At 45.5% G+C, this 19,693-nt stretch overlaps 1 protein-coding gene across 1 annotated transcript in view; it reads right to left on the reverse strand.

The window, feature by feature from the left end:
- The window catches only part of KIAA1671 (KIAA1671 ortholog), a 47,259-nt gene extending 27,608 nt beyond the window's left edge, over positions 1 to 19,651 (reverse strand). Inside the window, exon 1 of the mRNA XM_009889160.1 lies at positions 19,601 to 19,651. Within this exon, the coding sequence (XP_009887462.1) occupies positions 19,601 to 19,651 (51 nt within the window). The remainder of the gene's footprint in view (positions 1 to 19,600) is intronic.
- Between the last annotated feature and the right edge of the window lie 42 nt (positions 19,652 to 19,693).

A 19,693-nucleotide genomic window follows, 5' to 3' on the forward strand; every position in this document is an offset into this window, starting at 1 on the left:
ATCCCGCTGCCTGCGCCCCGTCCCGGCCTCTCCTCCGGCCGGGAAACAATGCGGGAGGTGAGGGAGCCGCAGAGCGCTGCCCAAGGAAGGATCTGGGCTGGGCTTTATTGGAGTACAGGCAGGGTTACCATGGCAACCAAGGGAACAGCATCTGCTTGCTGCCTAAGCAGGCAGGAGTCGCACAGATCTATTGGAATGATTCATAGTTTGCATATGTCACGTGTACGTACTGATTTTAACCCTTCCTGGGAAAAACGAGAGCGACACCTCTGCCAGGGCGCGTTTCGCCCCCACACCGAAAGGCCTCTCCGTTGGGCCGGGGCGTGTTGGGACACAGCCTTCCCCCGTTCCCGGTGTCCGATGGGGCACTCGGCCAGCGCCATCCCTACAACTGTTTTATTACGCAATAGCCAAACTCAAACAAAGTGCTTTCAAGGCAGTGCCTATGATCTCAGGGCAAGATAATGATTAAGCCAGGAGCTCAAAACAAACCTGAACAGGTCTGACCATTTAAAGCATTTTTCTTTTCCACTTTGACACACTGTTAACAACTTTGGCTGTCACTCCCCAGCTCCGCTCCCTCCCCAGCAGCCGGGAGACCGTGGGGTCGGTACGGCCGCTGTGAAGCCTGAAACGGGTGGGGGGAACGAGAGGAGCCCATGGATGCAAACGGGTGACACTGAGCAGTCACACGTCCCCGGCCACGGAACTTCTGGAAAGAGCCTGTTTGGGAGGACAGCAGACATAAAAGCTAAGGTTTGAAATCAATAAACGTAAGTAGGTGCCCAAAGTCAAGACATGACTAGTTTAGAACTGAGGAGAAAGAGGGGAAGGTACGAAGGTAAGAAAGGCATGTTGAAAGCTGCTCCCTTTCTTGTTTATTCAAAGGGTTTTTTTGTTGCTGTTGCTTAATTTGCCATACAAAGTACCATAGTCTTGCATCACCCTCTCCTGCCCTGAACCTTTCAGGAAGAGACTGAATGGGATGAAAAATTTCTACGTAATATTTTATGAAATGGCCCTATGTGAAGTTTTATTGTATCAGAAATTCTACTTACAAACACGCACCCAAGCGTACGAGGCTCTGAGGAAACAGGCCGTCTTGCCTTTCAAGCACTGATTTAAAGAGTTGAACTCTACCAAGCTGTGATTTATTGCCAAGAAAAACTTTGTTGACAAAATGCAGCTTTCCATATCTTACTCTTAATTTCTGAATACATTATATGTCTTGAACATTCTCAAATTAGCAGTCTAACAAAACCTCTCAGTGTTAAAAGGGAATCCAGCCAATAGAGAAAAGCCTTCTTTCCTCACCTAGTTCCTCTTTTAAAGAACTACAGAGGTGGTTCAGCATGGAAATGGAAAGACGCTTTTGATCAGATGCCCCCAGAGCTGGATGTTTCTTGTATTTTTAAAGAAACAAACAAAAAAATTGTATTTATTCTGACACAGTTACAGATAACGCTTTGTGAATGATGGAGATCCTGCATCCAAGGTTGATTTCAGACTTACTACACATTTTTATGCTGTTTAATCTCAGATCTGTATTTCAAACATCTGCCCATTTGCAAGTGCAGCTCTGCGCTTGCTGCAGCGCGGGGATTCTTCATGAGGCACTTTGCTATTTTAGATGGTTTCAGGCTCTGTCTGATTCAGTGGCCCCCCAAAATAGCAATGGGAGCGCTCTGGACTGTAGCTGCCATGCCTGTTAGTCAGCAGTCTCTTCACCTAAACAGGACAGGAACGGCAGAACTGAAATTTAACCAAATTTCTGGTATATTGTCTGTCGCAAAATGGGAGGAGATGCACGACCAGATTCAACCCAACATCCCCAGAAGGCGGTTTCCTTACAGCTTGCCACAAGAACTTCTCACACATGTATGTGACTTGAAGGATCTGAAAACTCACTAGAGAACACATTCCGTTTTTTTATTAGACTGCCCTGAAAAGAGCGAGAGGTTATACCCAATCTCCCATTTTCATCCTTAGAAGATTGTAAAGCTGCTGATTTCAGTTTCTCTGCAATACTAAATTTAGTATCTTCTGGCTACCACATGAACATACTGCTAGGTATTTAAGTGTACTCAGCATCTAAATTATTGCTTAGATTTACACTTCAATTAACATCGTGGCAAAACGCTTTAGAAGAGAATCAGATGCGCTTTCACCATCAAATGCAAATGGTTGAAGATTTTTCCACCCCTTCAGCTGAAACGCAGTAAGTGACTGCATGTTCTCCGGCTCCATAACCAAAGCTGGCCGAGTTCAGCAGCTGCCAGGAGACAGACAGACTACGCGGTCAAACTTAGTTTCCTTAGAAAATCCATCTAAAAATAACTGAGGTCTGAAAAAAATGGATTAAGTTTTAAGAAAATTTGTAAGAATATTGCTTTATCACAGTGCATCTGCATAGCAATTACACAGAAGCAATGTCCTCAAAAATACCTCTCACTGGACACTGCAAGGACTGGATAGGTTATTTCACAATACACATTTTTATTTTCACCCCTCCCCCCCAAAAGCATAACATGGTGACCTCTGCCTTGATCTGTGCAGAGTGTGTGTGTGTGTGTGTGTGTGTGTTTATGTGCGTGCGTGAGGAGGGTTATTCTACTTTATTAAAACAGACTGCTTCTATCCCTTCTATTTTGGTAAGTAAAATAATCCACCGAAACCTCAGAGGACCCCAATTACATCAGCCAATGCGGGAGAACACTTGGAAAGTCTAAAGGATGGAATTTTCAGAAGCTGTAAGAAACTGAGAGGCAAATCATGTTTTGGGGCTTTTCTGATTCATGCAAGGTTTCACCTGTATGAAAACCACAAGCCACTGGTAAAAATAACTTTGAAAGACATAAACTTCACAATAGATTAAGGACTAATTAGCCATAGAAGAGCACCGATTTCGAAGAGCACAGCGCCACGGACAAGATCTCCTGCCTGTGGGCGCACACACAACGTATGAGGAAAGCCTGGGCTCCCTGGGGAGCACACCCACCCGTTCTCTTTCTTTTCTAAGGCTCCCCAGAATATGATGCTCTGTAGGGCTGAACACAAACTTCCCAGCTGGCAAAAGCTCACAACCGTATTTTAATTAAATAACAGCATGTGGGTTGCACACAGGCTGGATTTACTTCTTCTCTGGTGGATCCACGTATCTTTTTCTAACTATCAGCCTATAGAACATAGCTCAAACCATACAGGTGTTCTGTAATTGTCTCCCAGCCACTTCAGTCCGGCAGTCTTTTTGGCTGAGCAAGGGTTTGCTTCTGAACAAGAACAGCACAAGACGGTCTTCTGCCCTTGAAAAATACTAGTGATTATCTCATGCTGCAGCCACCCTGGATCTGTCAAGGGTCTGCAGTTTCAGAAAACAGAAAGCACACGCTGCTAACCAGTACTGCATGACTAATTACCACAGCAGCAAATGGGACCTCGTTATTCAAACATTGCTGGATACTTTTATTATTAACATTTATTCCACCTACAACTCAAAAATACAGTCCTGCACAAAGAAGTAACAATCCCTATTTTTCCCCTCATTCAGTAGAAAACAAAATTCTATGGTTACATTATGGTTTCCAAAAGCTTCTTTCAGCTCATTTTGAGCTTCACCTCTTCTCAAACACATATAATTATGCTAATGACTACAAAGGCTTGGAAGGTCAAATGAAAAGCAGGCCTGCATGGCGCACAGCACGGAACACACCCCGTGCGGGGCAGGTGGAACTGCGGCACAGCCCCACCACAGAATCAGAGAATCGTCTAGGTTGGAAGGGACCTTTAAGATCATCGAGTCCAACCATCAATCCCACCATGAGCGTGGGCTGTTCACGAGGTGCTGCCCAACGGCCAGGTCCCCCCATCACTACCTCCCTGCGGCGTGCATGGAAGCGGGAAGGCACTCCAGCTGGAGCCCGAGCAAAAGGATACTGGGGATTAGTTTTCAGCTAGACTGGATCCCTGAATGACGCTTTGTCGGCCAAGCAGATGAGACAGAAGGATGGGCAACATTAGTTCAAACCAACCGCAAAAACAAAGTCTCTGCTTGTCCCTTGTGGGACTCTCCATCAGAAACCCGTTCTCCTGATGCTCACCTGCCTCACGCCCCATCGCTCCACATAAGTTAGCAACTGTTAATAATTCACACACTCCTGAAGTGTCTTCTGCGAGTCATCACCCCACATGCAAACAAATATCATGATCAAGTACTTGCAAAGATCATGACAGCTTCAATTCCATCTCGGGCCTCTGCGTGTGTCCATCTCGATTACGCTCAGTCTTCAGCAGCCACCGAGGAGCGAAGCCTGCCCTTGTAAGGCTCTTCTGGGCTCGCATTCCACATCGACTCTCTTTCTGTTTCATTAGTAAGATAACTTAATTTAACCTGTTGCGTTTGACATTATGGACTATTTAAAGACGCGGCACTGCACTGAGCTTAGCTACATGGCTCCAGACTCAATTACTCCTTGGGTTCCTCAGACACTACAAAACAACTTATGTTTTTTATATCCTCCTTATTTTTGCCTCTGTATTCTCTATTTTGCCATCTGAATTGTCACGTTCAAAGAAGTGCTAGCAAGCATTCCGCACTACCGGCTGAAGTTCTTACATGTAACGTCCCATAATAAAAGTTTTTACCATGTCACCTTCAAATTCTCATTTGCAATAAAAAAAAAAGAAATGTTTTGCTACTCAGCCATCTGAAATGCCAAGTAATATTCTCAAGGCTTCCCAATGATCTGCCAGTTTGCAGCAGTCCCACTCCCCAACCACCCCACTGCCCCGGCCGGTCTGCAGGACCCCGGCCCCACAGCTGGCACCCACACAAAAGCCCAATGGCAGGGGCAAAAGGGGACGTTTTTTTCTTTCATTCCAAACCAAGACCAACAAAACTGCTTTAAAACAGGGCCAGAGGAGGCCCCGGAGCTGCTGGGAGGGCTGGAGCCCCTCTGCTGGGAGGACAGGCTGGGAGAGGTGGGGGGGGTCAGCCTGGAGAAGAGAAGGCGCAAAAGGGGAGAGCTCAGAGCCCCTTCCAGTGCCTAAAGGGGCTCCAGGAGCGCTGGGGGGGGATTGTCTACGAGGGAATGGAGTGATGGGACGAGGGGGAATGGCTTCAAAGTGGAAGAGGGGAGATTTAGATGAGATATCAGGAAGAAATTTTTCCCTGTGCGGGGGGTGATCCCCTGGGGCAGGTTGCGCCGAGAAGCTGTGGCTGCCCCATCCCTGGAGGGGTTCAAGGCCAGGGTGGACGGGGCTTGGAGCAACCTGGGCTGGGGGGAGGTGGCCCTGCCCAGGGCAGGGGGTGGCACTGGGTGGTCTTCAAGGTCCCTTCCATCCCAACCCATTCTGTGATTCTATGAAAACAGTCTTAACTTGGGAAAACACATTTGGCAAGAGCCTGGGCAGATAGACTCTGCGTTTCGCTTTCCACATAGAAAGAACAAACCCGTTTGTGTATCAAGTTAGTTTCTTTAAAATGCTCCTATCTACTTGCCAGTTCTCACACCCCCCTTTCTCTTCAAAATGACTTGCTGTTACACAAACAAAAAAAGATAGATCCCCTCGGTACATTTGGTAGAATATCTGGATTTGGGGAATTGTGAAAAATGCACCAGTTTAGATCAGGTTATCAGATTTATGGGTAAAACTGTCTAAGTTTGCCTGCCAGGTTAAATCTTACTTCACTGGCAAGAAGTCAGACTTACAGAATTAAAGACACTTCCTCTGCTACTGTCAGCAAGCTGTCACAACTGTTCATAGAACAGTCTTACTGCACAAAGTCTTTAATTTTGATCTTTGTTCACAGCACACAGCAATCTCTTTCATTTAAGCTAAAAGAAAAATTAACACAGAGCTTACGTTCAACAAAAGGCTTATGTTTATGTCCATGAACAAAAGACTGGAATTGTTCAGGCTCCTGCACCTGTTTAGACTTGACAGAGTTCAAAATACAGCATAATTTCAAACCCGTAACAAGCTGCTTGGTGCACGGGTGCAGAGGAGTGCTGTGACATGCATCGTCTGGGGGAAACAGGAAAAAAACCCAAGGTGTGTTGTGAGAAAGAAAGAGATGACGCGACTCACACCGCAGCATCCAACTCTGTCGTGGAGCCAGCAGTCCAGACAACCATCTGCTGCCGGCCGGGCACCTTGTCTACAGCTCAGCATCCTCCAGACTCACACCTTCCCCATCTGCTGCCAACGCGCTGGGCACCATCAGCTGGGACGCAGGTACCTCGCATGCCCACACAACAACAAATTTTGGACACGGGCCCCAACAAAACCAACATGGCTGCACAGGTGCTCTGAAGACAACAAAAACCTTGCTTCCCCTCTGATTTCCACGCAGTATCACATACAGCATCACAAAACAATTGACACGACAAGGGCTCCAACCCAGCCATTGAGGTAAGTTTGCTTCTGACTCCATCCTTTTTCCCATTTGCTGTACGTACCTTCCCCATCCCTCCTACCCGAGATTCCCCATGAAACTTAACGCAGCCAAAGATGAAAGTGCTTAGTGGTTTTATCTGGTTTGTTTGGTTTGTCTTTTTTTTTTTCTTTTTCATGGCAGTACAATAAATACACTTCATTCAGACTGTTTCACCTGCCACAATAACCATGAGCAGTCTACGGTCAGAAGAAAAAGGAAAAAAAAAAGAAAAAAATAGTTGAATGGATGGAATGTTTTCGCATGAGGACTTTGTACAGCGAAATCTCTTTTGTAACCTGTAACACTGGGTATCTCAATATTTACACTAAATATTTGTTTTCTATTCCTACTGAAACTAAGCAAATTAAGCTCATATATACAGTTTCAATTTATACTTATTCAGAATTTAAGACAAGTTACATGGAACTTGACATTAAAGCCATTCCCCTCGTACACATAGTCAACTACAAAAGATACTGAAGTTCCATTTCCAGACTTTTTTCTTATATTAGTTTATTTTAAAAGCCCACAAAGGCCTCACAAACTAGTGGGCAAGGAAAGACCGCAGTAGCAACAGGTTCTGGATCAACGTTTGGAAAGTTTGCACAAGCACGCATTAATACAAGAGACTTTTAAAGAAGGGTGTTAAAGTAGCTCATGAAGTATCTCATCAATGTCGTCCACAGCTATTTTTAAAATCTTTATTTTCAACAGAGGCAATAACAACTTCAGAGTAATACTAATTTCTTAAAGAAGTAACACGTCTCAATCGTGGGAAAACAGTCGCATTTTGAAATTCAGTGCCAGCAGCTTTGCAGACAGATACTTTAATTTATTCCTCCAGATTGAAGAGCAAAGTAAGATTTCTTGATACTTATGCACCGTAACTGCAAAAACGCCTATGTAATAGCACCGTCTTTGCAATTTGCCTCTTAACGGTTGGACTTGACGATCCTAAAGGTCTTTTCCAGCCACAATTCTATGGTTCTATGAAATTTGAGTCTCATCTGATCCGGAACCGAACACAAGAATTCTTTATTTATCCTCCAGTCAAATTTGCTTCAGGACAACCTTCGCTGAGAAGCTAACTTGTGTTCCTTTGAAGACATCACATTCCCCAGTACCCGCACAGGCCACGTCACATTAGGACATATACTCATCGTGCTCTCATCTCCCACCCGGCAGTGTAACGCCCTGGTGGCAGCGCCGGCTCTAGAGGAGACTCAGTCACTTAGCCAGCTGGCCGCTGAAAACAGAAACGATGCCACCCGTGTGCTGCACATCCTTATTCCACAACCGCCTTTTTCTTGAAGTTCACCTGCGGTATTACTGCTTTTATTTGATAACTAGGAGCTGAACTCACTTGGCTGCCATCGTGCTATCCTGCCTACTCCAGGGGAAGCGTCCAGGGTAAGGAGAAAACGATGATCCCGAACGGCCCAACTCCCAGGCACGGAAGGGCAGGGCAAGGCTTTATGCTCTGCCCTGCTGTGTGCTAACCTGGTAATCCTCTCAAAGCACAAAAAGCATTATAAAAATAATCGTGTTTTACAGCAAGCACAGCAGAGTCCCACCACGCAGGGGCAGAACCCCAACACGAACGCTCTCTGCCGCAGAAAGGGGCTTCAAGGAGGAAACCAGCAACTTCCCCGCAGGGCTATGGCACAGCCTTCGCCACCGCCCCAGTATCAAGGAATACACTCTGGCAAGGGTACAGCAACAACCAAAGAGCTCACAGTCACTGCACGTGTCTTCTCGAATATCAGCTAAGAGAGGACAATAAAAGGGAAACAAGGAAAAACAAAACAAGGAAAACATACCCTTTCTCCAGGTCTCACACAGAAAGAGACTTGGGTGGATTCGAGCAAGCACAAAATGGCAGGGAGGTAAAAAAAAAAAAAAAAAAATTGTAAGAGGAAACAAAACCCCCACACCTCTCAGGTACAAGTGTCACCGTACACCATCAGTGGAATGTTCTGGCCAGAGGAAGGAACAGGTATGAGCTGTTCCCAGAGCAACGCACAAGGGGAAAGCGGACACCCCGCTCCCGGGCTCGGAGGGGCTGAGCGCCGCTGCCCAGCGCGTGATAAAAGCGGAGCTCACACCAGACAGGGCTCCCGTCCTCGCCCCAGTCCAGCTCCTCTCTCCCCCACTGCAGAACGGGAGTTTTGTTTCCCAAGGGCTCCGCAAGCAGCACATCGCCTGTCAGGGGTGCACGAAAGGAATTTTTTTTCACTCTATTTTCTATCATTTGTCTCGAGTGCGGGCGCTCCAGCCTTCTCACTCCGCGCACGGGCACCTGTGGTAAGAATGGCTTGGGAGTTAAAAGCATGAAAACAGGCAGAAACACACTTCAGCTGCTCAGGAAGTAAAGGTTAAAATGGCCATCTCGAAAGAGAATTAGAGGATTCGGAAGCAAGTACGAGGGAGGTCCTTGGCACTATAACCCCAAGAAGGTGGCAGGAACGTTAAAGGGGTAAATGTCTCGTCCCTATCTAGTGGTGATTTATTAAAGCTGAAGCTGATGCCTGAATATGGATTCCCGTCTCACCCACATCTTCTGACAAATCAAACGTTCTCCGTGGCACACAATGAGAATTGTCCAACAGAACACCGTGAAACCTGCAAACAGCTGTTTGTTGTGTGTGCAGCTGATTAAGCTTCCCTGTGCAAGGTTCCAAACCCTTTTTATATACAAAGAGCTACCACTTTTAACATCTTCTCTTCATCAATCTCTTAAAACAAAAAAAAAAAAATAGAGTGACCCAGTCTGATCAATAAATTTGAAACACACAGTCAGACATCCACACGCTTCAAACAGGACAACAAAAATATCAGAAATTTTGCTGGGACATCATCTTCCCCCCGCCCCCTCACGCAAGAAGCACGTTAGCGCCTATGAAATGAAGCTTTTTATCACAGAGAAACGTTTTGCAATGTTTGCTAAAGAAGGTCAGATACCGAACGTGTCTAATCTGCCTGCAGGTCCACCCCACAGCCTGACTCTTCTCCCCAGGAACTCTTGGTCCCCGCTGACACGCACTCTGCCCGCTTTGGGAGCTCTCCTCCACGTCCCCCTCTCTGCTACCACCGCCCTTCCCGACACGTTTCATGGTAGCACGTGGCTTACATCCATTCTGTAGATTATGAATCCTTGAGGGTAGACTTGTCTTACTGTTTCTGTAAAAGATACGTAACACTCACGTACACTGTAACAACAATAAACCAAACAAAACACCCCACAGCACTATCACCTCAGCAAGATAAAATTCCGTACCTCACGTTCTCGTTTAAGAAAAGTCACATTTAAGTACAGTACTTACACTTCTTACGGATTTATATAAAAAATAACAACATAAGGGGCAAGAACAGGGGAAAGCAGAAGCACAGAGTAAGTCATTAAGTTCCAAATGCACTTGAAAACTGCGCTTTCGTCCGAATTAACCAATATTAGAGAAACGAGATGAGAAGGAAAAAAACCCTTAAATTTGCATGCCTTGTTTTCCCTTCAGAACTACACTTGTGATAAAAGAAAACACATTAATAATTTTCATGACCGAACACTCCACATACTTGTTTATACCTGCCAAAATAATTTTACCATTCTACCATGGTCGTCCTTGATGGCATCAGTGGAAAACTGCAGTTTCCCATTTCATTTCTAATCAAAGCAGGAAGTCGGCCATCCTTTTCTCTGTACAAAATTCTGTGTACTTTTACAGTAATATGTAATTACTCCAAGATCAATAAAAATCTGTAAACAAAGGTAATTGTGAAATATAACTTTGAACCTAAGTTTTCCAACAATTTAAGTTTAAATATGATAACCAGTAATAACTGCAACAACTAGAGCGCCAAAACAGTTTTTTTGGAAAATGTTAATTTTTTTGTCCCCCAAACTGTGTTTCTCTGGAACTTAAGAAAGGCCCAGTTAAACATCCTGAACACGCATAGTTTTTGTACCTTGAATTGTTTCAGTATAAGACAAAGCTATCAACGTTAAAGCTGAGGGAACAAGCTAAAAATATACTGTGTTGTTGGAAAGCCCATGTACATAATCATTCAGCACTTCCCTTCCAGGTCAATGGAGGAGGAAAAACTGAAAAAGAAAACAGAAACAGGAAATTCCTACAGCACAAATATTCTGGAAAGTACTAAAAACATTTTCTTTACATTTGTTTATGTCAAAAGGATCAAGCCAAGCAAAAGGTGGATTGTTACAGTTTTTTTCCACTTATACAAATAAAAATCCAGATGAAGAAAGTTTTTTTGTTGGTAAATACTACCATACAAACAGTAGACATTCCCTCCAGTGCAGGCTGAGAAAATACACACAAATTAGCTACAGGCTTAGCGATAAGCTAAGCATTAGCTCTTCTATCACCTAAGAAAGATGCTATGAAAAACCAGGAGCTATCTTACAGCAGGGGAGATATCCAATGTCAACGAGAAACACAATGTGAAACTCATCCCTAAGAAGGGGAAGCTATTTGCACAGCGAAATGAAAATAGGAGCACGTAAACAAACACCAAGCAGGCTGAACACCACATGCTCCCTGCAAACGTGCCCAAACCTCTCAAGAGCAGTTCTGGTGTTTGGATCAAACACCCGATCTCAACACCCGACTGATTCAATGTCCCCTGCGGTGCCAAGCCTCAGGTTGGGAATCTCCCCGGCACGCCAGGCAGCCACTGGGCAGAAGCTCCCACCTGCGCAGGGTCCCCGGGCGCTGGGGAGGCAAACCACAGCCGTGCCGGGGCTCAAATATTAAACCCAACGTGGGAACGGTCATTTCTCCATCGCTTCATCCAATGGACTCTCACACGTTAAGCGCAGATAACTGCAAAACATCTTTAACAGAGACGTCCTGAAGACAGAATGTGGCCTAAAATACCTCCAACGGCTAAACTTTTCTCACGGGGCAAAGGCGGCAAGTGAAGTGCAAGACAATAAGCATGGGAACGTGCTATTTCTGCTCAAAACGGCAACGGGAAGAAAAGGGGTTGGGAAATCTTTTGTTCCCATAAGAGTGAGTCAAATTACACGCAAACAAGAAAGGACAATCGATATCAAGAGACGTTCAAATTATTTCCTTCTCTTTGACAGATAGAAAGTTTTACTGTTGATTCAGACCTGCCCACGAGCAGTCATTTGAACCCCTCCTCACCAACACCCTTCTGCAAAGGTATCAAAATCCGACCTCAGGGGTAACGTCAGATTCACCAGTTTCATTCCATCTCCTTAACATTTCGCCATGAAGTTCTGATCCATCTTGCTGAACGTGGTCTGAGCCGTTTTGCAGCATCACAGCTCAGCCAGCATCTCGCTCCCCGCCGAGGCAGTCAGCCCCGCTGCGTAGGCTGGATGGGGTTTGTCACCCCCCATAACAGCAGGAACCCCCTTACGCGAGAAGAGCTCTTTTCTTGCAGACAGCGGAGCTTTTGGGGAAGCAGGATTTGGCCCACACACATTACTGGTATTAAGCAGGTTCTAGTCATCAGAAAACATCTCGAATTTCACAAGTTTTAGCGTTGCTTGGGTACACTATACCTAAAGTCCGGGTCCATTTCAGCACACTCCCTGGCGTCCGGCAGCGCGGGCAACTCAAACACAGCAAACACAGGCGGGCCAGTGTGAAGAAGCGACAGCCAGAGAGCCCGCGTGCTACGCCGGGGAACAACGTGTTCTCTGAAGTGTTAGACACGGTCCAAAGCACACTGCGCTTTTGAATCAGTCAGCGAATGCCAAGTTTACTATTTCTTAAATAATGCATTTCTGTCATCCTTTTCAAACTGATAAAATACAGAACTTTTTATTACCGTCTGCCTGGAGAAATTCGGTAGTATTTCTCTTTCTCACAGAGGGTGTTCGGGTAATCTCCAACTACTGAAGGTTCAAATCTGACTTTCAGAACTCAGAGAACACGCCGAAGGCAGAGCATGCTTTTTTTTGTGCGAGGGATTTCCTTCTTCAAAGAGCAGTAACAAGAAGCTGGAAGGTAAAACTGCATCTTAAATCACTTTGGCTGTTCTCAGCATAATCCCATGCTGCCTAACAACTGTCTAACCCACCTTCCTACTGCACAGCTGGGAAGCACCGAGCGCCTGATTGTTCTTTCCATTTTCTCCCTACTAAACACTTCTCCAAGCATCTTTCATTTATATCAACCTCTTCTTGATCGCAGTAAGTAGAACAAATATCGGGTAAAAGTTTATACAATATGTCCTTCATCCATTTTATCTTGCAACATGTCATTTTTATGAAAAAACGCAATAGCATTTATTTGCCATCGCTGCGTAACACTGAGTGCATACACAGTTCCATTATTTCTTGGACTCTTTGCTCTTACTGCCTCCTCCTCCTCCTCCTCCCCCCAGGCTCAGCACGTCAGCCCCACGTCACCGCACAGGATGGTGACCACGCAGCCCAGCTGCACAACGGCCCCATGCTCCCACGTCCCCTGGGACACAGGCAGTGCACCGGGGGGGACCCCGAGCCACCCGCTCTCATGCCTGCACCCAGCTGCACCCAGCCAACGCGCATCTCTGCCGCCGAGGGCAGTGCCACGGTCCAAGAACACCCCCGCGACGCTGCAGCCGGCTACGTCTTAAATCGCTTATCGGGGTCATTGTTACAGGTGTGGCCTCCGCTTACATTTTTTAGATTAAGTGCATTATTTTCCTGTTAGGTCTGGAACTTTGCGGAGCTTAAAGGTTGATTTGCTGACATTCTTTCTGCATTCTCAACTAGACTTGCTGTATTTCCTGCCCTGAACTGTGAAATGCTGCCGAATTCTGGAATAAATGCAGAAGTAAATCCAGTCTCATCCGACATCTGCAATCTCCAACCATAGCAATCAAAATTTGCCAAATATGTACTGTGGTTAGCAAATAATCTATACTGCCTTCCTTCATGTGGCAGGTATTTCTTAGCCTCAACCATGAATCACTAAACCAAATACTACATTTTTTCCAAGCTTCATTCAGGCTTGAGATTTACCTTAAGTTACTTTTCCAGAGCAGCTTTGCGCTGCAGTACAAAGTCCTGTCATATCTTGAGGAAAGGCCACTACAAAGAACTACTTTCACCATGCTCAAGTTGCTCTCTAAAACGCCGTTTCCTTTCAGTACTGTAAACACGCGCTGGCCGTATGAACAGCTCACGACTGCTGAAAGAACAGGAACAATAGTGGGAACTTGGCTGGCTCCCAGCATCAGCGACACGGACAACAGCCTGGGAAAGCAGGAACTGAGTCAAAACAACTTTACATCAAAATATCAGTAGGGAGGCAGTGAAGTTACCTCTGCTTTGTATGTATAAATGAGGTTTACCGCTCCACTTTAGCCTATCAGAAGCGTACTCACCACTTCAGACCCAAATTAAAGGGGAGGGTGGCAGGGGCAGACAGTCCCCCAGTTCCAGCTGCTCCGAGCCCGGAATGACACAGTCAATCCCCCCAAAATTACCGGATCTACAAATGGTTACATCTTACTGAATGCAAACCTTATTGTCCCGAGTTAACCTAGAATGCGCTATTTCATAAAAGCATTTTATGGTAAATTAAACTTAATACCACACCTAATTATAACAGCCTGTGTTGGATCCTGCAGCGTTTCCCTCGTGCGAGCCCTGAAGCTGTGTGAGCACCAGTGGCCTCGGGCAGCACATCGGCCTCCCGCGGCGGAACAGCACTCTCTCGCGTTCCCGCGGGGAACGGGCTTCCTCGGCCACGTTTATTCTGTCTGCTTGCTCTGGACAGTGACACAAAAGTTAGAATTCCTCCGCCACAGCAGCATTCAGGAATTCAGAAAATGCCTTTCTGAACCGATTTTTCCCTGCAACAGAGCTTCGTTTACTCAGATTATTTGAAAGGAAGATTTCACCGCTGACACCAGCCCAGCACATACACCTCAGGCGCTACCTGGGTGTGAGGGATTTTTACATCTTTGGGAAAAACATACAGCTGAAATGCCATTGCAACAGCAGCAGACAGCCTCCAGAGGAAACCCCCGGGCAGCGCACACAACGGGAAGCCACACACCCCCGACACGGAACGCCTTCCCTCCCTTAAAGCAGGGTAACCATCACCCGTGGCACACAGCAGGCCGATGATTGAGGTTTCCCTCCATCGCCCACCAAAATGCTATTGCAGTGACGTGCCAGGACAGCGTGGTTAGTAACCAGCTGCCACTTCCTCTGGAGTCATTGATAAAGAGGTATCAAAACCAGACTTAACAGGTAGCACTAAAACCTTGTCAAAACAAACTTCAGCTCTTACATCTTACTTAAATGCCCCAATTTTGTTTTGATTTTGTAATTACTGTTTAATGACTGTCAATAAAGAATAAGGTGGTCTTTTTAAACCATAACTATGCTGCGGGGCAACATTTTACATAAAACATGCCATTTGCTTTTGCATGTTTTCAGGATGCAGCATTTGTTTGCTATTTGAACAAGGACAAGTGCCACACTGAGAAGGAAGAACTCATCAAGAATGGTACCTCGCACACTCAGGAGACTCCCCACCATTGTCCATACCAGAAGGCCAAAACTGAGCGATGAATCTGAAGCCCACTTTCATTTCAACTGTGTATCAGAGTATTATGTATGTATAACACAGAGCTACAAGATTTATGAGAGATCCTCTGCTGCTAACAGGACACCAGTCTCCCATAGGCTTTTTGGACCTTCATTTTGCTAAAGCGGAGCCAAGGCCACTCTTAGACCACACCTATAATGTTTTCATGTTTTCAAGGCACGGTCAGCCACTCACCTGCCCCGGATGCTCTTCCTGTCACGCTCAGCTGAAACTAATGAAACTGCATTTTATGAGGCGTCAGGATTGATGTATCTACCACGCGCACTGTGGGGGGATCCAGGCTGGGCCAACATCTGGCTGTCACAAGAAACACCACATATTCTATGGAGACCACAGAGCTCTCATATAAGGGGGTGCACTGGTCACTGCTTTCAGTTGTTCCAGATGTCTTCTCTCATCTACTGACTTTATCCGTCTTCTCCGTATTAAAACAACAGATCACATAGCTCTCTGTTGAGCCACAAGGTTTTGAGTGTTGGTTGTCTCAGCTACAGCCGCAGTACAGCTGCAGGTCCAGCCAGAACTCTGAGCCGGGTCCCTCACTAACCATCAAACCAGCCAGGACCATTCTGAAGGTGGCTGTGACCAAAGTCACCGCTGGTTCCTGACCAAAATACTAAAAACTGCACCGAGCACAGCTCGCGTCCTGACACCAACCCTCTTCTCCCCTGCAGCACCTGTTCAAAATCAGCCAAGGCTCCCGTTCTTTTCCTTCAGCACCGATTCTGGAACAGACCCAGAGCTTTCCTACCCCTTGCCAGCTCTGCCCCCACTGCGAGAAGCCTGGCCTCCATGCGCCGAGCTGGCTTCTCTTACCTGGTCCTCCTTGTGAACAGAGCACTCATCAGCGCGCTCCTACAGGGGCCTCAGCTACAGCAAAAAAGAGATTACATCATCAAAACTGAAGGACCCCACAAAATACCCTGGGGTAGAGCAAGAATCGCTCACAACTTTGAGATGGCGAAGGACAGGAACAGAACCCAACTGAGAGCGCTCCGCTAGTGGCTGTGTCCACAAGCAAGCCAAAAAAGCCGGTTATTGGAGAAAGGGCATTGCAAAGGAACAGGAAACCTCACTGCTGTGGCTGCATACCTGACATGCTGACCAGCGCGATGGTGAGACTGATGCAAGCAGCTGGACAACAGACTTAAGCTGCACTTAAAGGACTCCTTATGCAAGTCAGACCTAAAAATGTCTTGTATCAGCTGCAGCAAAGCTCCTCGCCAGCTGGGAAAGGGATGATGAATATCCCATGTACCCTGGAAAATACTCAAATACAATAAATGTATCACATGGTCACTGAAAGACTGGCACTTGTGTACATAATTACAATAATTAACCAATTAAAGATGATGACAAGATCACAGCTGGGAGACAGGTACATGGCAGAGCAGAGAAGGAAGTCATGACATGGAACAGAGGTATGATTCAGGCTCTGAGTTGCAGCTGCTGAACTACAGATGACCACAAGGCATTTGGCAACTCCTGCGCAGGGCTCTGCTGTACGCTTATCTCAGCGTCGGACTGAAGGGGTCCCAGCAACAAATACAGTCTGTCACTGAAAATACGACCGAAAGCAACTCGGTGAGTCTGGATTGCAGGCTGATGGAAAAGGCAGCAGGAGGAGTCAGTGCTGACACCAGCTGGATGGTGAAGAGCAGCACCAGCAGCCTCCGGGAAAACACAGCTAAGGCAGGACCAACCACAGGCGGTCCTACCAAGGGCTGCAGAGAGGCTCCAAGGGCAGCCTGCACCCTTCTTCCCCTATCACCAGCAACAGCTCAGTTGTGTGCCATACAGGTTATAATCTAAACGCTCAGAATCAAAGAAGGACTGATATATTGCTGGAGTCACAAACCCACAAGCTTCTGAGAAATTTCACCCAACGACAGGCACGTTTACAGTATGAAGAGCCAATTTACTGAGAGTGAACCAAACACAGAGTGGTGTTCAAGACTCCTGCTCTTCCCCTGTCAAAGAAACATCAGATAATTTGACCAAAACCAGACTCTATCACACCAGCCAGGAACTTCTGCATTCTTCACCAGCCATCCTAAGGACTCATGAAAAGAAAAGCGTTATGCAGCAATCTGCAAGGCTCCATCAGCACTCTTGGCTTTCTCATTATTGTTCGGGGTTTTTTTTCCTAGTTGGTACAGTTGCAGCAATAGTCCCCAGTAGCTCTCGTTACTCCATCTTCTGTCATCAAAAAGTCTGATGTTCACTCTTCCCTAGGAACCTGCTTCTCAGTAATCCCTGTTTCAGCATTATGTGTTACGCTGAAGAAAACACCAACCAAGAGTGCGCTGCAGTATTTCAGAGTCCTGCAGCGTGCCTCATTAAGAGTGCAAATGATCCAGGTTTGATAAGGTTGCTCTTCTCCTCGTTATTACAACTCAAACTGAAAGGGAGCTCAAGGTTGAATTACAGGACAGAACTCTGCCTGCATCTAATACAACCTGCTGAACAAAACACAAAGACTACTTTTCAGAAACCGAGAGCTGTCACTCAACACACTTGACTACAGGACACAGACTTCTCGGTGGTCAGTCATCATTTCACACGTTCTCGGGCACACCATGAACTATGATGTGCTCAAAAAATACTGTGAGGATTTCTTTTGACAACTTTCCTGCACATCACAATACTACATATCCGATTCGAAGATCAGAAGAGGAATCAGCAAGTAATTAGCCGATAGCTGGCACTGGATGGGTCCACTGATGCCCAACAACTCCACCGCTGTGTAGGAGTAAAACAAATACACAGCAGAAGAGATGCAGCCCATCAATAACTCAATATAGGAGCTTTAAAAATGGATTTTCATTATAGTATTTTTTAATTAAGAGTTAAAGCTTCTTCAGGTATGTCTACCTAATGAAGTATCTTAGCTCCCCAAGACAGATTAAATAACACAAAGCGGGACAACTAACCCCGACATCTCTGGTTACTCCTGATTATAAATAGAGCGAGCTGATAAATATCTCCTTAGGACCCTTCAGCGGTAACCTCAACACAGAAAGTGACAAAAGGCACAGCTGTGCTTTTCCCTTAAAAATTCTTTTTTATATATATATTTAATATCATGAATATGACAATTGTCCTTCCAATATTTTCTTGCAAAGTATCGGGAGAGTGTACACTAATGAAAACACCTAAGAAATACTTGAAGGCCTCTACAAGAGCACATACACACAGAAAACATAACGTACCTGTTCCGTCAGACTATAACTGCCCAATATGGGACATCATCCCAGTGCTCTTTCTGGACTGACCAAAAAGTTTGGTTGTGTTTGTGTTTTTTTCCCCTGGCCTTATGGAAAATAACCAGGTACATGTGAAAGCAGAAGCACTCAGAGATCCCCTTCAGAGTTCTCGCACTAGCAAACCATGAAGAACATCCACCCCCTCTTCATACTAAAGTCTGCTATATCACGCTAATTTTTTAACGTGCACTTTAAAGAACGCTTGCCTCTTAAAAATCTAGCTAATCGAATAAAAAAATCTCTAAGAAATTTCCAAAGACTTCCATGTTTTACAATACTGCAGTCTCCAACAGGAAAAGAGTTTTTTAAGAAAATGCCGAGTTCTTCAAGTACTATTTTCTCTCCCAGCTGCAAAAAACTTACAGGAGGGAATCTCATCTCACCACTGATCAAAGCACACACAAGGCAAGGATTGTAAAATTAAACTCGAAACGAGGGAAGCCAACTCTTTGCTACAGTTTCAAAACGCACTAGCAAACAGCGAACATTAAAAGGTTTAAAGTGTCAGTGCTGATTACATGCTGAATTTACAGCTGAAAATCGCTAGATTACTGCAGACAATGCCACAAACAAAGCCAAACTGCGATTTGATTAGTACAGAAGAAATTAATACATCAAGTAATTAGGTTCAAAGCAATATAATATCTATTCATAAAGGCTTTAAAAATCAAATTAATCTTTTATAAATGTGAAAGCAGCTGACAAATGCATTCGCTGTGCGAAAGTCACCCTCCCGAGCTGGCAGCCCAGCAGTCAGAGCAGCCCGGTAAAAAGAGCTTTTCATTGAAGGGGGCCCGAAGGATTGTTTGAAGAGGAAGTGCTCCCTGGGACAAGTGAAACCTATTAACACAGTCAAATTAAAAATAAGTAAGGAATTGTAGAAATCCACACTCCTAAAGCCATTAGTACTGGCCACTTCACTTAAAGAGCAGTGCTTCTGGAAGCAGCAGGCTCCAGAGCCCACGGACAGCTTTTAAACAAACGGGAAAGGATATTTCTAACGCACAGTATGCAGAACTACAACTCCTACGGTTAGGCATAAACAAGGGAGACATTCCAATTAATAAGAGGGTTTTCTGGGGCACGTTCAAGCAGTAGCCTGCAGTCTCCTCATTCTAAGTGAGTATTAAAGATAAAAATAGCCTTTCTCACCCAAAATAAATCCCACGTTTAATGTTACTATTCAGAAAGAAACCGCAAAGTAAAAACATCACTACATATGAGCGTTCTCAGGATTTCTGAAAACAGTTAAAAAGGTCCAACTTGGTAAGCACAATTACATTCAAGAGTACACTTACCCACAGATACTGCAGCAACTTTAGCAAACGTGGACAGTAATAATACTCCATCTTCCACAGCTCAAAGTTAACACCAAACCATCTTCGTTCGAG

This window comes from Charadrius vociferus, unplaced genomic scaffold (assembly GCF_000708025.1).
Source record: "Charadrius vociferus isolate BGI_N301 unplaced genomic scaffold, ASM70802v2 scaffold567, whole genome shotgun sequence".
Classification (NCBI taxonomy): Eukaryota; Metazoa; Chordata; class Aves; order Charadriiformes; family Charadriidae; genus Charadrius; species Charadrius vociferus.